This window comes from Hemicordylus capensis, chromosome 1 (genome assembly GCF_027244095.1).
Source record: "Hemicordylus capensis ecotype Gifberg chromosome 1, rHemCap1.1.pri, whole genome shotgun sequence".
Lineage (NCBI taxonomy): Eukaryota > Metazoa > Chordata > Lepidosauria > Squamata > Cordylidae > Hemicordylus > Hemicordylus capensis.
The window spans coordinates 96,398,763-96,413,704 of NC_069657.1; the positions used below are offsets into that span (position 1 = coordinate 96,398,763).

Below are 14,942 nucleotides of genomic sequence, written 5' to 3' on the forward strand. Positions count from 1 at the left end.
TTTGTAGCTAAAACAGGTTCAGGTGGTGGTAAGACTGATGATGTTTGAGTTGTTAATTAGCTGTCAGAAGTGGTAAAGTTTACAGTACATTAGCTGTCTGAAAAGTTACATAGCTGTCAGAAGGCATAGTGGTGTATATAGGCATAGTGGTGTCACCACCAGCCAGAGTATGCACAGGAAGTGCTTGTGTATAAGCCTTTGTTAGGGGATTCTGTATCTTCCCCATAATCATACATTAGACCTGGAGAAGTCGGGCCAAATGATTCAGTATTAAAGGGAGGGGATGTGTGGTGAGTGAAATCACAGCTGTGCCATGCAGTTGAAGTTTCCAGCTGTGCAGAGGTCAACATGCAGGATGGGGTAGAAATAGGTTCTGTTGGAGGTAGGGGTGTTTCTCTTTCCATGGACTGAGGGAAACCCCTGAATGTTGAGGGAGTAGTAGCAGCGGAGTCCAGTATCGATAACAGCGACTGGGTTGTATTAGGATCCAATGTAGTTGATCAGTTCTGATTTTCATCCTCTTTTACTTCGAATGCAATTGGTACTCGACATCGAGGTGTTACAGCATCTCCAATTACTGGAGTATTTAAAGTTGAAACTGGTGCATTGGTTCTTGGCATCGATGGGGACCTTATTGGTGTAGGCACTGGGGACAAGGAGATCATGTTCGGCATTGGAGGTTATTTCAATGTTGACAGTTGGAAAGATATCAGTGTTGAAGGTCTGTGCATCAAGGGTAGATACATCGACACTGAGGGCAGGATATGCTGTCTCGAGGTCGAAGTGGAGGCCAGCAAGTAACCTGTCGATGAGGTTCTCAATGCAGATGTCAATGTCGGTACAAAACGATCTTCTGTCAGTGCCTTCGGTGCCGAATCCTTCAGTGTTGATGGCTTCAATGCCAACACAAACACTACCTCTTGTGCTGATGAAGGGGATGGAGTAGCATTTGATGTCGAGGTCTTTTTATTTTTCTTGGCAGGCGGCGACGCGTCTGCCACTTTATCTCCATGCCGCTTAACCTCTGTGGAGACTGAAATTTCAATGTTGAGGGTTTAGACTGGGATTTTACCTCAGCCCTCGAACTAACTTCTCTGGACAGCCGCACCCCTTCCTTAGATGTACCTGGGGGACTTAAAACGTTATCGTAGAGAGCTGCCCTTAGACAATGGTCTCTGTTTCGGTAAGTTTGTTTAGGGAACGGCTGGCAGACTTTGTAAGTGGAGGTAACATGCACCTCCCCCAAACAAAGTAAACACAAGTCATGCCCATTTTGTGAGGGTCTTTTCGAGCGACCTTTTGGACAGTGTTTATAAGTCTTTTTCTCTATCTTTTTTTCTGAGCCTTTGGGGAGGTCCATTGTCATTAACCGTGAATTTTTCCATTCCAAATCAAGCCTAAATATCTGTTCGGTTTATCATCTAAGCCGTAGGAATTTGCAAAAAATGTAGTTGAACAACAGTCCAAAGACCGAATATATGTATATTTTTAAAGAACTCATGAAGACAAGGAACCAGAACCAAGGAGCCACAGTGACGGAAGAACCAATTGCTATGGCAGTCATAAAGGAACTGAGGTTCTTGTGCTCCTCCCACCTTAAATAGCCACGTAGTCACATGGGGCAAGGCGCAAGCGCTGAAAAGGAGCTGTGGTATTCCACACCAAGAGGCTTCTGCGCAGGCACGGAACCCCATTCTAATGGGTATCAACGGATCATGATCTATATGATAATATACATGTCTGCTACCATATGATAAAAGACATATTAACCCAAACTCTTTTGTCAATTAAAGACTGAATGGGTGCCATTAATACTGGATTATAATGGAAATCCAGAGAGGCTCTTGAATTTTTCTGGGACCAAAACCATCCAATGCTCACATACTCTTTACAGAGCACTGGAATAACAAAGATTTGATTATACACCAAGTTTGCATGCAGCGTAGTTTTCATTAAAATATGAAAAAAGCTTTTAACCATTTCACCTAAAAGAAACAAAGCGACTTGTCTAAGCCTTCAATTCGATTTGTCTTTGCTCTCTTCATGAAATATTTAAAACACTGAGCAATTATGGTAGCAATACTGTGTCACTGAAATGACACACACATCTTTGTCTTCTACTTCCTGTATTATGTTTATACAAAAACACAAAATAGAGAAAATTGAGAGACTGGTGTATATGACCTGGGTGCCTTTGGCAATAAAGAAATAGCAGCCACATGCAAAACTTCCTTCAGTTCAATATTTGGTCTCTGCAAATTGGGGAAAGAATAATATCTCAGGGGAAAGAATAATAGACAATTTATCTATTCAATGAATACTTGTAAGAAAAAATATTTAGAGTGTCCTCCCCTTCCCCATTTCTTTCTCTGCAGTACTATTTCAAGAAACCCTGAAGAGGTATCTAAATAAGAAAAGAGATCTGATACCTTATTGCAGAAATGTTGCCACTGTACCAATACATAAGCCTTTTAAAAGATTCATTTATTCAGAATGTCAAAGCTCTATAGGACAGGCACACCACTACATAGTCCCTTTTCTTTTTGAAAAGTAGGTCAGAAAAGATTAGATAGTAGCTTTCAAGCTTTTCCAATTTAGAATACCAAACCTTTAAATCACATTTAAAAGCAATTTTGTAAACAGAGAGCTAAAGAAACAAAAACATACTAAAGTGTTTTAAAAAATCTGCCAGAATCAGGAGCAAACCCAGAGATAGCTTGATTCCATATTACCATTCAAAATCAGTTAGATGTTTTTGGGAGCCCTGATGCAAGCATCTTGCAGCAAATTTGTACTATCATGCTTCGAGAATATAAACTGCAAAAATCACTGCAAAATCACAGTAATAAAAACGACCTGTACATGAAGCTACCTGCAAATACCCAGACATCAAACTAACTGCATCTGCATTTCATGCCATGGGAACCTGGAACACTAAAGAAGCAGTCTTTTCAGTGGAGTGCCAAAGTAAACAGCAGGCAGCAATCTCAATAGGTGTTCAGTTGTTTTTCCCAAAGCAGCCCCTTGTCAGTTGTGTTGAAAGTGGCTTTCAAATCAACAAAAACAGCAAACCTTCCACAGCAACCTATTTGTAAATCATATGGGCAAGTGCAAAACAAATATCTATAGTTGTAGCCAGCTCTGAAGCCTGCCTCCTCTTCTGCAAAATACTTAATTAGTGACTGTCCATTTCTCAAATATAAGGAGTAAGAGACAGGCATATAATTTGGCAACAATGTTAAATTATATTATTATTATTTAAAATATATATACCCCGCCCCTCCACTGCTCGAGGTGGCTAACAAAACAAAACAAAATTATAGGTCAATAAGGAGCGGGCAACAACCTGTCCCCTTTCTTATGGGTTGGCACTATGGTCAGATTCTAAGCAAAGGAGATCATATCAGTAAGATCAATACAAATCAAAGAATTTACCTATAGCAGGAAACCACTATTCTACCTTGTTTATAAAGATCACACTGGTGATACCATCTTCCCCTTGACCCTTATTGTTGGAGAGATGAACAATCTGAATTCTCTACCTTCACAATAGAAATAGGGGAACAGCCCTGCTGGATCAGGCCCAATGCCCATCTAGTCCAGCATCCTGTTTCACACAGTGGCCCACAAGCAAGAGCTCTGCTTCTAATAAACATAATAATGCAAATTTTAACAGATTCAGCATTTGGATTAAACTTTTTGTTGTTAATTGAAGCTTTCTTTTTTTCAAAGTGTAACTTTGTGATAATGGTTTAAAGCTTCAGCAGGCCTTAATAAAGAGCAGTTATTTTAAGGTGAAAAGAATCCAGAAGAACAGTGGATGATTAACGATGTCCCAAAATATCGTTTTGTGAGAAGTCATTGTGAATTTTTTTTAATAAGCCTTTCCTAATTTAGAGATAGTACCAGGAAACTGATATTTTTCAAAAAGTCATTAACATTAAGGATAGGCTGTTATTAAATTATTAATGATGTAATATCATTCTGGAATGCTTTATATAATACTGTGAAACATCCAAAGAATGCATGGCGGATCCTCAAGGTTATGCTGGATTCATTTATTCTGCCCTGCATTTAGTGAGCCTCTTTCTCCTGCCAACTGAAGTTTCCTGCCACATAAAACAACACCATGTGAGAACAGAGCATTAGAGTCTAGGGGTGTACACACACTGGTTCAGCATCCTATTCCTAGAACCGAACATCGAACTGGTCTAGAAACCGGCGTTAGAGCCGGTTTGAATGCAGGGGCGAGGCTCCTTTAAGGAGCAGGGAGGGTGCCCTAACCTCCCCTGCTGTGTTTTCCCTGCCAGTGCTGCTACCAAAAAGGCTGGTATAGGGCAGCTGAGTACCTCCTTGCCGCCCCAGTCAGCATGATAACGGAAGTGGACAGTGCACGTGCGCATGAGTGTGCCGTGTGCATGCACACCAGCCACTTTCATTATCATGCTGACCGGGACTGCAAGGAGGTACTCAGCCGCCCTGCACCAGTGTTTTTGGCAGCAGCACCAGCGGGGAAGACGCAGCAGGAGAGGTAAGGGCACCCTCCCTGCTCTTTAAATTAGCCTCCTCCCCCCGTCTCCCATGAGTGCATGGAACCAGTTCCGTGCAAATCTCCAGTAGAGTCCTATGGTGGTGGAACAGACTATCACTTCAAACTCTGGGAAGGGGGGATGGGGCACAGAATCACAATTTTTTTCATGCTTTCCTGTGTAAAAAACCTAGTACAGAAAGAAGCAGGCTGGTGTAGCACCTCTACCTTGTTGTGCTAGTTTTCTACTTGCAGAGATTTATTTATTTTTTAAGGGGGAGAGCTTTCAAAAATGGCATCAACTCTAACCCTAACATTTTAGGGTTCTACTACCTCATTCTGCTTACTGAAGATGAGGTTTCGGCCAGTCTTGTAAACAAGTAAAAGTAGGACAGAAAGCAATTTGTAGGTTTTGTGAAACACTCTTCAGCCCCCAGTTCCTAATGACAGGTAAAGAAATGACTTATTATACATTGTCATTCACCAGAATTTGGAAGGAAAACAGTGCGTGACTGGAAAGAAAGGAAGAGTTTCTCATATTCACAAATAGTACTTGGATCCTGCACCTCAGGTGACATTCCCTTGCCCCTTGACTTCCTCAGCATGAAAGCACTGATAGCTACTATTCAATCCAACTTTCATAGCTTGGACAACCCAGTTCACAACCAGTGTGGATAAAAGAAGTATTTTAAATACCATCAGTAAACCCAACACTTTATTTCTATGATAATGAGTTTTTACTCTTTTTTTGTATAAATACTCAATTTGATACATAGTGATGACTACACTTAAAATGGAACCCACAGATATCTATCCAGCACATGAATATCTGTTAAATATTTTGTATTAAACCTTCCTTTTAGGGTATGGAACAATTACCTGCCCTTTTCACAGAAAATGTTTTGATATCTGCCTTTGAGGTCAAGCATTATAAATCCTTCTGTGAGATCTTGTGCTCCTGTTTTTGTCCTCTACCTGCCTGAGGTCTGCAACATGCTCAGTTTCAAGTTATGAATACTTAGGGCCATAGTGGCCCTAAGGGCCATGAATACTTATGGAATACTTCTATGGCCCTTACCAAATGCCATAGAATTTACTTTCCATCTTATGGGGGAAAACACCAGTAATTCTATGCAGTTCGACTGAGCAACATGCAGTGGACACACAACAGGAAGAGCCAATTGGTTGTGACTCCTGCATGTGTGGAGATGTGTATCTGTTCTTTAAGTGTCGTGTCTTTACCACTGTAAACACTAGTGTAACATGGTGCTGTGTGACACAGCCTTAAAGCAAATGTATCTTTCAGTATCTTTACACCTGCACAGATATAGGTTAAATACATCCTCTAGGGTAGCATGAAAGTTATATCTACAGCACTTAAATGTTTTAAAGCTATATTGCTCAGCATGTACATTTAGCCATATTTAAGTACAAGTGGGAAATCTCTCTTTTGGTGATGTACATACATCAATCCTGCTCACAACCACAGAGTTTGCAAACAATATTCTAGATTAAAACATTCATAACATTATGTGTCCTGTTAAAACGGAAGTGCACACAAATCCCAAAAGAGGAATGATGTTCAGTAGTCATCAGGGAGAGAAGGCAGCAGACTGGAGACACAAAAAATGCCTCCAGGAACAAAATGGTTCTCAAGGTATAAAAAGTGATATTAAGTCACTTAGATTTACCTTCCTTCTTTAGCCACTTGACTATGTTTCCTTCTTCCATTGTAGGCGATAGTGCAGGCATAAGGATTTTAACAGCAGGGACACCTGAGGGCAGGAAAAACAAAATCAATCTCATGATAGCAAAGTAAGCATTTTAATAAACCAAACTTATCCCATGCAACTGTCAATAGAATCACATCCTTAGGTTGTTAACCCAAGCACGCTTTTACAGGAATAAGTTCCCCTGAACTCTGTGAGAGTAGAATAGGACTGCAACCTGCACTAAATTCGCACTGCCAGAATGTAGGCTGAATTATGTTTGTGGCATAATTAAGGTTTGCCATAAACTCACAATTTGCTCTGTTACAGAATTACTACAGTGGTTGTGTGATGTAGTTGAGTAAAAAGTAAAGTGTGCTGTCAAGTCGGTGTCGACTCCTGGCGACCACAGATCCCTGTGGTTTTTCTTTGGTAGAATACAAGAGGGGTTTACCATTGCCATCTCCCGTGCAGTATGAGATGATGCCTTTCAGCATCTTCCCATATCACAGCTGCCCATATAGGTGTTTCCCATAGTCTGGGAAACATACCAGCGGCGATTCCAACAGGCAACTTCTGGCTTGCTAAGCAAGTCATTTTCCACTGCGCCATTAGGGGCAGCTGAGTAAACACAAGTTAAAGTGAAATATGTGCTCATATCATGAGCTCAACTCAGTCCATTCTTAACCTAACAACTGCAACTTCTTGGCTAACTGTTTAAGAGATAAACTAGGTGCAGCGTGCTAACTGAAAACAGCACACAACCACAATTTTAAGTTATATATGTACAAAGTAGAAATGTAACTATTGTTTTAAAAAACTTATGCTTAAACAATCAAAATAGTATAGTTTAAATACATAAACATTAGTGGAGGATGGGAGAGAGAATCAGTTCAGTGGTGAAATGCCAGGTGGTGAACTGCACTTCTGTACAGTAAGACTAATCTTAACATTTAACTGTTTAGTGATTTACATCCCTAGTACAAAGTTACTACTTGTAATGACCCTCTAAAAGAAACCGTTGAGATTTCCTATTGTTATTTATTTATTAATATATATTAATAAGTATATATTTATATATAAATAAAAATAAATATGTGTGTGTGTGCGCGCGCATGGCAGGTGAGCATCTTGCTATGTACTCCTGCTCCTCTTTTCCCTGTTTTCAGTGAATGTGGAGAAAATAAGTGGATTGTCCCCTCCAGTTGGAAAGTATATTCAAACAAGAGGACTCCCAACAAACTGAACTTTACAGATGACACACACTTACATTTAATACAAAAAATATGTCATGTATAGCTGAAGGCCAACCTGGAATCTTCATTTCTGTAAGTTTTAGATATGACCTTCCCATTTAATCTAGCCTGCCAATAATACCAATAACATTTTCACAATTGTTTTTTGGAAGTTGCATATGTAATGCTTTTCACGACATAAATATAAAAACAGTCATAAAGAACTATATATATATATATATTTATTTTTTGAGAGCTATGCTTTCTTTCTTTTTTAAAGTGGTAGTATAACAGGGAGATTTATAATGAGAACATCCCTCAAATTATGCCCATTTATGAAAGAAAATAAAACACAGTAACTTGTCTGTGAAGCTACAGAGTTACAACATTACAAGAGAAATTCTAAAAGTAGATCATAATATGTTAGGCAATAAAGATTAGCCAATATGATGTTGTGAAATAAATTTCACAATATAATCTGATTTAACAAAAACAAAAAACTGAGATCAGGCAGTTCCCTGAACACAGCCTTCTATTGGTCCAGGAAGCTGTGACCATTTTACCCACCTGATAAGCTATTTATTTTTCAACCATTGCAACAGATAGGGTTTGCACATGAACCAAGCCAAGCCACTTCAGGACATCTAGGCTCTTGCTTATCCCAAAGCCACTTCAGGACATCTAGGCTCTTGCTTATCCCAAAGAAAAGGACCTTTGATTCACATCGTAATGAACATGGTAGAAGTCTGTGCCATTTTGTCTAGATACATATCCCCACACAACACCCTACAAACTAAACACTGATAAGTGGCTTCAGAAGGTAAGGTATAAGTATTGTACTTATAAAAGTCCATCTGTTGCAAAACCATTAAGGAATGTCAAGTTTCAACAATGTGAAATGCAATTGCCACTCAACAACACCACTTTATTTAAGATTTAAAGAACCAGCAAAGAGACCCATTTACGAAATTGATTTATTTCAATTTCCCCATTATGTAATTCATATATTTCTGAGTATGCATAAAAATTGGTTGCTATAAGAATAAAAATGTTAGTTTGCAACTAATGGAGTCTAGAAGCATCATTTTATTTGTATTTTGTATTTAACATATTTTTATACTGCCCAAAACTTGCATCTGTGGGCAATTTACAATTAAAATCATTTAAACATTAAAATCATTGACATTAAAAGCATTTAAAACCAACATTAAAAATTAAAACCATAAATCTAATTAAAAGCCAGGGTGAATAAATATGTCTTCAGTGCCTTTTAAAAAGTTGCCAGAGATGGGGAGGCTCTTATTTCAACAGGGTGTGTATTCCAAAGCCTAGGGGCTGCAATGGAAAAGTCCCGTTCCCGAGTAGCTGCCAGACAAGTTGGTAGCAACCGCAGGCGAACCTCTCCAGATGATCTTAACAAGCAGTGGGGCTCATGGTGAAGAAGACATTCTCGTAAATACTGAGGGCCTCTGCTGTTTAGGGCTTTATAGGTAATGGCCAGGACCTTCTATTTTGCCTGGAAACGTATAGGGAGCCAGTGTAGTTCTTTCAACACAGGAGTAATATGGTCTCTCCCAGAGACCAACCTGGCCACCACATTCTGGACCAACTGCTGTTTCCAGACTACATAAAAAGGAAGCCCCACACAGAGCACATTATAGTAATCCAGCCTAGAGGTTACCAGCGTATGTAACACTGTTTTGAGGTCGTTCATCTCAAGAAACAGACATAGGGGGCATATCAGCCGAAGACTATAAAAAGCACCTCTGGCCACCGCCTCAACCTGGGACACCAATATGGAGCCCTGCGGGACACCATACAAAAGTTCAGATTTTTAAGAACAACAGTCTCCAAGAGACACCATCAGGAATCTGCCCATGAGTTAGGAGTGGAACCACTGCAAAGCAATGCCTTCCACACCCAATTCCCTCAGACGTTCCAGAAGGATACTATGGTCAATAGTATTGAAAGCCGCCTAGAGATCCAAAAGGGCCAACAGAGTCATCCTCCCTCTGTCAATTCCCAATTGGAGATCATCCGTCAGCATGACCAAAGCAGTCTCCATCCCATAACCTGCCCAAAAGCCAGTTTGAAATGGGTCCAGATAATCAGTTTCCTCCAAGACTGCCTGGAGCTGGGAGGCCACCACCTTTTCAATCACCTTGCCCAACCATGGAAGGTTAGAGACAGGCCTGTAGTTGCTTAACTCTGAGGGATCCAAGGTAGGTTTCTTCAGAAGCAGTCTAATGATTGCCTCCTTAAGATAAGGAGGCATCCTTCCCTCCCTCAGAGAAGCATTTATAATCTCTACCAGGCCCTCTACAACAGACTCCCTGCCAGGTACTATAAGCCATGTTGGGCAAGTATCACGGAGGCAGGTGGTAGGCCACACCATTCCGAGCAACTTGTCCACATCCTCAGGAGTCACAAACTGAAATTGATCTAGGGTCGTCGCATAAGAGGAGCTGCTGGACACCTCGGCATCAGACTCTGTAACAATTGTGGAGTTTGAATCTAAGTCAGCCCGAATACGAGAGATTTTATCCACAAAAAAACTCATTAAAAACATCACAGTGAATAACTGTTGGTTCTAAGTGCTAATTAAAGGGGGAAGGGGTGCACACAGTAGCCTCTTCACAACCCTGAACAACTCCGCCAGACGTGAACTTACAGATGCGATATGGGATGAAAAGAATAGTTTCTTTGCCACGATTCCGATCCAAAATCGTTGGGCATACAAGCCCTATCCACTCATTCTCTCCACATTCACTGAATACAGGGAAAGGAGCAGGAGTACACAACAAGATGCTCATCCTGGCACATAATATGGTCATCTCTGTAGATGGCAGCACTGAACACAGGGAGGAATCATCTCTGTGATTAAGAAACTTGATGGGGCTGTAGGGTTGTGCAAAATGTTTCAATGTCAAAACACTTTGACTTGAAATAGGCCGTTTCAAGTGTTTCAAGCTTGAAACAAAATACCCTTTAAATAAAGAGCCTGTTTCAAACTCAGAACAACCATTTTGATTCAAAACGTTTAAATGTTTCAAGCACCATTTTGGAGGCCTGTTTTTTTCTTGCTGGTTGGTTTTCTGGCACTGGCTCCCAATCAGTTTGCAATCTCCTTGCTTTTTGGTTGGCTTGTTATACAAGCGTGTTAAGATCCTTTGGGGGTTTGGGGAAAAGGATAAAAGTTTGTTTTAAATTGCCTGCTTGACCATTTCTTTTGTGAGTTTGGAGGTAAGTAGCACACATCATGCCCTACCACCCAACCCACTTGAGAGCTACCTACCACCCAACCCTAGGACCTACCCATAGGGAACAATGGGGTGTTTCAAGTTTCCCTGCTTTGAAAAACATTGCAAAAGCACACAGTAAAAGCGAATCTGTCCCTCCCAACACAGAACACACATTCCAAACACTGTCCAAAAATGGCCAAAAAAGAATCACGGACCCAGAAGCCAAGGCCAGCCATGATGCCTGCACTGCAGTAACATCATTGGCACAAGTTGCTCTCACACACACAATTATAACTCCTTACTTCCTAGCATTGCAACAGCATTCTTTAGCAGCAAGCATAGCCATAAGTTCAACTAGAGCAGGCCTGCTCAACTTATGCCCCCCAGCTGTTTTTGGACTACAACTCCCATAATCCCCAGCCACAGTGGGCAATAGCCAGGGATTATGGGAAATGTAGGCCAACATCTGCAAGAGGGCCTAAGTTGAGCAGCCCTGAACTAGAGCAACAAAATGTTCCGTGTTCGACCACTGTTTCAACAAAACATTTGAGCCATCTGTGTTTTGTTTCAAGTTCAAAGCAAAACACAAAATCCATTTTGTGCACATCCATAGGCTATTGCCCACAAGCCTTTTGTACTACAGAATTATCTATTTAGAGGCAAGGTGGGCAATGATTAAATTAATTGATTTTGCCTGGCTCTCCGACACAAGATCACTTACAAAGACTAAATGCCTAGAAATTTCCAGAAGGCAGGTAAGTTACTGGCCAGTACAGCATTTCTCCATCAATCCAAAAATAAAGGCACAATTCAAACAAGCATACTTAAAGTTATGTCTCATTGATTTATTTAATTGATTGACAGAAATAAATATTCACAATCTGCCATATTACCATGTGTCTATTGTGTCCTGCCATAATGCTCAACATGAAAGGTCAGATTTTTCCTCCTATTGGTTCTCTGTTATACACACAAAAGCAGGCTTTGACTCAGCATTATGCATTAACTTAATGCAGCTTTGTCTTTAACCACTTGCCCAGTCACCATAGGCAATCTGGAACTTAAGTCTGGGCAAGTGGCGCTGAAGGAGTGACATACCTTTCTTTTTGCCACACACTTATAGGGAAAGCAGCTTCAACAGCCTTAAAGAACTGATTATGCTTCCGGTAGTTGACCCTCCCTCACTTTTTATTTTTGCTTTAGAATGTGTCTGGAAATGACCCTGAGGCCTTCAAGTTCTGGTTTACTTTGAAACTCTGGCAGAATAAATCAGAATAAGCCAGGATTGGCGAGTTCAGACACAGCGAGAGATCTTGGCTTGTTCTAAGCCAGGAACCAAAGTAGAATATTTCCGTCCCTTCTATTCCTGAGGCTCAGGGATGTTGCACAAAACCAGGATTCAATCATGGTTCTGTTACATTTGAAAGGGACCACTGTCTGATTGCCAGCGGTTCCCAAAGGTTTCAGGCAGGGTTTAGTCCTGGGCACTCACCGCAAAGTACTTCCATGTATGTCAAGCAGCAATTGTTTTGATGCATTCAAAAATAAGTCTTTTTTTGTTTTTGTTTTAGGATGTTGATACAGTCACAACGTGCAAACAACCAGAAGGCAAATTAATCCTGCAGAAGTTGGCACAATATCATAAAAAAGAATATTGTTCCAAGGGCCATAGCTCAGTGGTAGAGCATCTGCTTTGTATGCAGAAGGTCTCAGTTTCAATTCCTGTCATCTCCAGGTACAGCTGAGAGCTACTCCTGTCTGAAACCTTAGAGCTGCTGCCAGTCAGTGTAGACAATTCTGAGCTAGATAGATCAACTGTTTGACTTGGCAGAAGGCAGCTTTCTATGCTCCATGTATACCCACCAACCTTATAGACATAAGAGGTCTCTAAAGTTGTGCCGTCGAGTGGGTGCTGATTCCTGGAGACCACAGAGCCCTGCGGTTGTCTTTGGTAGACTACAGGAGGAGTTTACCATTGCCATCTCCCGTGCAGTATGAGATGATGCCTCTCAGCATCTTCCTATATTGCTGCTGCCCAATATAGGTGTTTCCCATTGTCTGGGAAACATACCAGCGGGGATAAGAGATGACGACACTAATCTTGATAAATACTTAAGTCCACGCTAGAGGGTTGTGCTGATATACAAGGGGAAGGGCAAAGGGAACAGGCACTACCTCTCCATCTGCTCCCCTTCCACCTTCCCTGGCAGTCAGACATCACCAAGGCCAAAGGGTAGCAAGATGCTCCTTGGTTAGCAGCACCGCAAGAGTGGTGGTACTGAAAGAGGAGTGTTTGCTGCTGTTCAATGTCACCTGGAAAACTTCCCTCTAGAGCACTGGCGTACCCATTAATAATGAGCAGGAGCTGGGATAAGCCATGTTAGATGGGTCCTTGGCCCATGCCCAACCTAGCTGTTCCCCAATAATGAAAGCCTTTGGCTTTCCCTGACTCTCCATAATTTAAAGTCTCACTCACAGCAGTATCTCATATGTTTTATACCAACCAAGACCTTCAGCTCTTCCAACAGCTACTGCATTTTTAGACTCAATTCCAATCCCTCACAGAAGCTTTACAGAGCAGACACCCAGATCATGTGAAGGCGGTACTCCTTGGTTCCCACAGCAGTCAAAAATTGAGTTATGTGTGATCCTCGACAGCAACTTTGAAACTGCTGACACCTTGAATTCTTGTTTAAAGGTGCCTGAAGTTCTAGCAGCCAAACAACAGGAGAAGCTTTGCTATTTGCTAGGTTTGGTCTTGGCTTCTTTAGGGCTAAGGGGCAAGCGGTCCTCGTAGCAGTTGGCTTCATGGAATCTTTGACAATATCTGACTGTGAATAACAAGCCATTCAATTGAGTGGCATGTCATTTAAGATGTTTAAACAAGGCAAAGTATATGCAATTGAAAAGGGCTCAAATAAGAGGCAGGATTTTTAAAAAATGTCTCTCCTACTCTATTATACACTACCCTATCGATGTTACTGCAGCTTCTGTAGCACAAAAGCATCAGCTGGATGTCTCCACTTGCAAATCTCAGCTCATCTAAGTATTCAATGAGTGATTTTAGGCATGCCACAAGTTTTCCATCCTCTGTTTGTAGTATGAAGATAATAATGATGGCCGGCTTTATGGAGTTTGGATCCATAAAGACTTAGAATCAATATCAAAATGTAATCATGAGAAACTTCAAGTAGAGCTTAAAGTAAAGGTAAAGTTGTGCCTCAAGTTGGTGTCAACTCCTGGAGACCTCAGAGCCATGTGTTTTTCTTTGGTAGAATACATTGCCATCTCCTTTCAGAATCTTCCTATATTGGTGCTAACCTTCTGCTTGTTCGTCAAGCATTTCCCTGCTGCGCCACTTAAGGTGGGTAATATCCCCTAATTTCTGGTGAAGAAATATGTCATTATAAAATATAGTTGTTGATAGAGATAATCCTGGACAAAGCGGTTTTTTATATTTATACCATACCGACAGAATTGGTAAATTTAGAAAACCTTTGCAGTTGTCACAGTTATAAATCTGGTCAAGATTGTTGTTGGAGATGTTAAAGCCCTAAAGCCAGCATTGTTTTGGACTTGTCCTTTAATGTACACAGTTGAAATTAAATGTTCTGAATATTATAAAGGAGATAGGATATATTTTAACAGATGTTCCAAAAATACTCCTTTTCGGTTATGTCCAAGGGGTAGTCTTAGAGGATGTTTAGAACTGGTTTTTTTGTTTATCAGCTGCAAGACTCTGTATCACATCTTTTTGAAAATGTTCATTAACAAATTGGTACAAACATATTTGGGACATTGTACTACTTACAAAATCAGAACTGATATAAAAGCAGAAAAAATTTGTACAATGATGGATTCTGTTTATTACTTTTTGGAAAGGGACTTTTTGGAACTCCCTTACTCTTTGTTGTAATTGTATGATGTATTCTTTGTTATAGTTGTATTTTTGTATTAAGATATTATTATTATTATTATTATTATTATTATTATCATTATCATCATCCAAACACACAGGCTGACAATGTTATGTGAAACACCTATATTACTTAGGAAAACTCATTTCAACAAATTATTATGCCTTAAGCTCAGTTTAAACAAGATGCTAGTAAGCAGCTAAAAATCAATTTTAAAAATCCATTCACACACCAGTTGAACACTTCCTTACAGGCCCTAGGAGACAACACGTGATTTATTAATTTATTGTTAAATTTCTATACCACCTTTC

The 14,942-nt window shown here is 40.5% G+C and overlaps 1 protein-coding gene across 3 annotated transcripts in view; it reads right to left on the reverse strand.

Moving 5' to 3' along the window:
* Positions 1-14,942, reverse strand: part of PDHX (pyruvate dehydrogenase complex component X) — an 88,805-nt gene that overhangs the window by 65,428 nt on the left and 8,435 nt on the right. For all 3 annotated transcript variants that reach the window (XM_053258587.1, XM_053258573.1, XM_053258579.1), the window contains one exon: positions 6,220-6,303. In XM_053258587.1, the coding sequence (XP_053114562.1) occupies positions 6,220-6,280 (61 nt within the window). In that variant the 5' untranslated portion in view covers positions 6,281-6,303. The remainder of the gene's footprint in view (positions 1-6,219; positions 6,304-14,942) is intronic.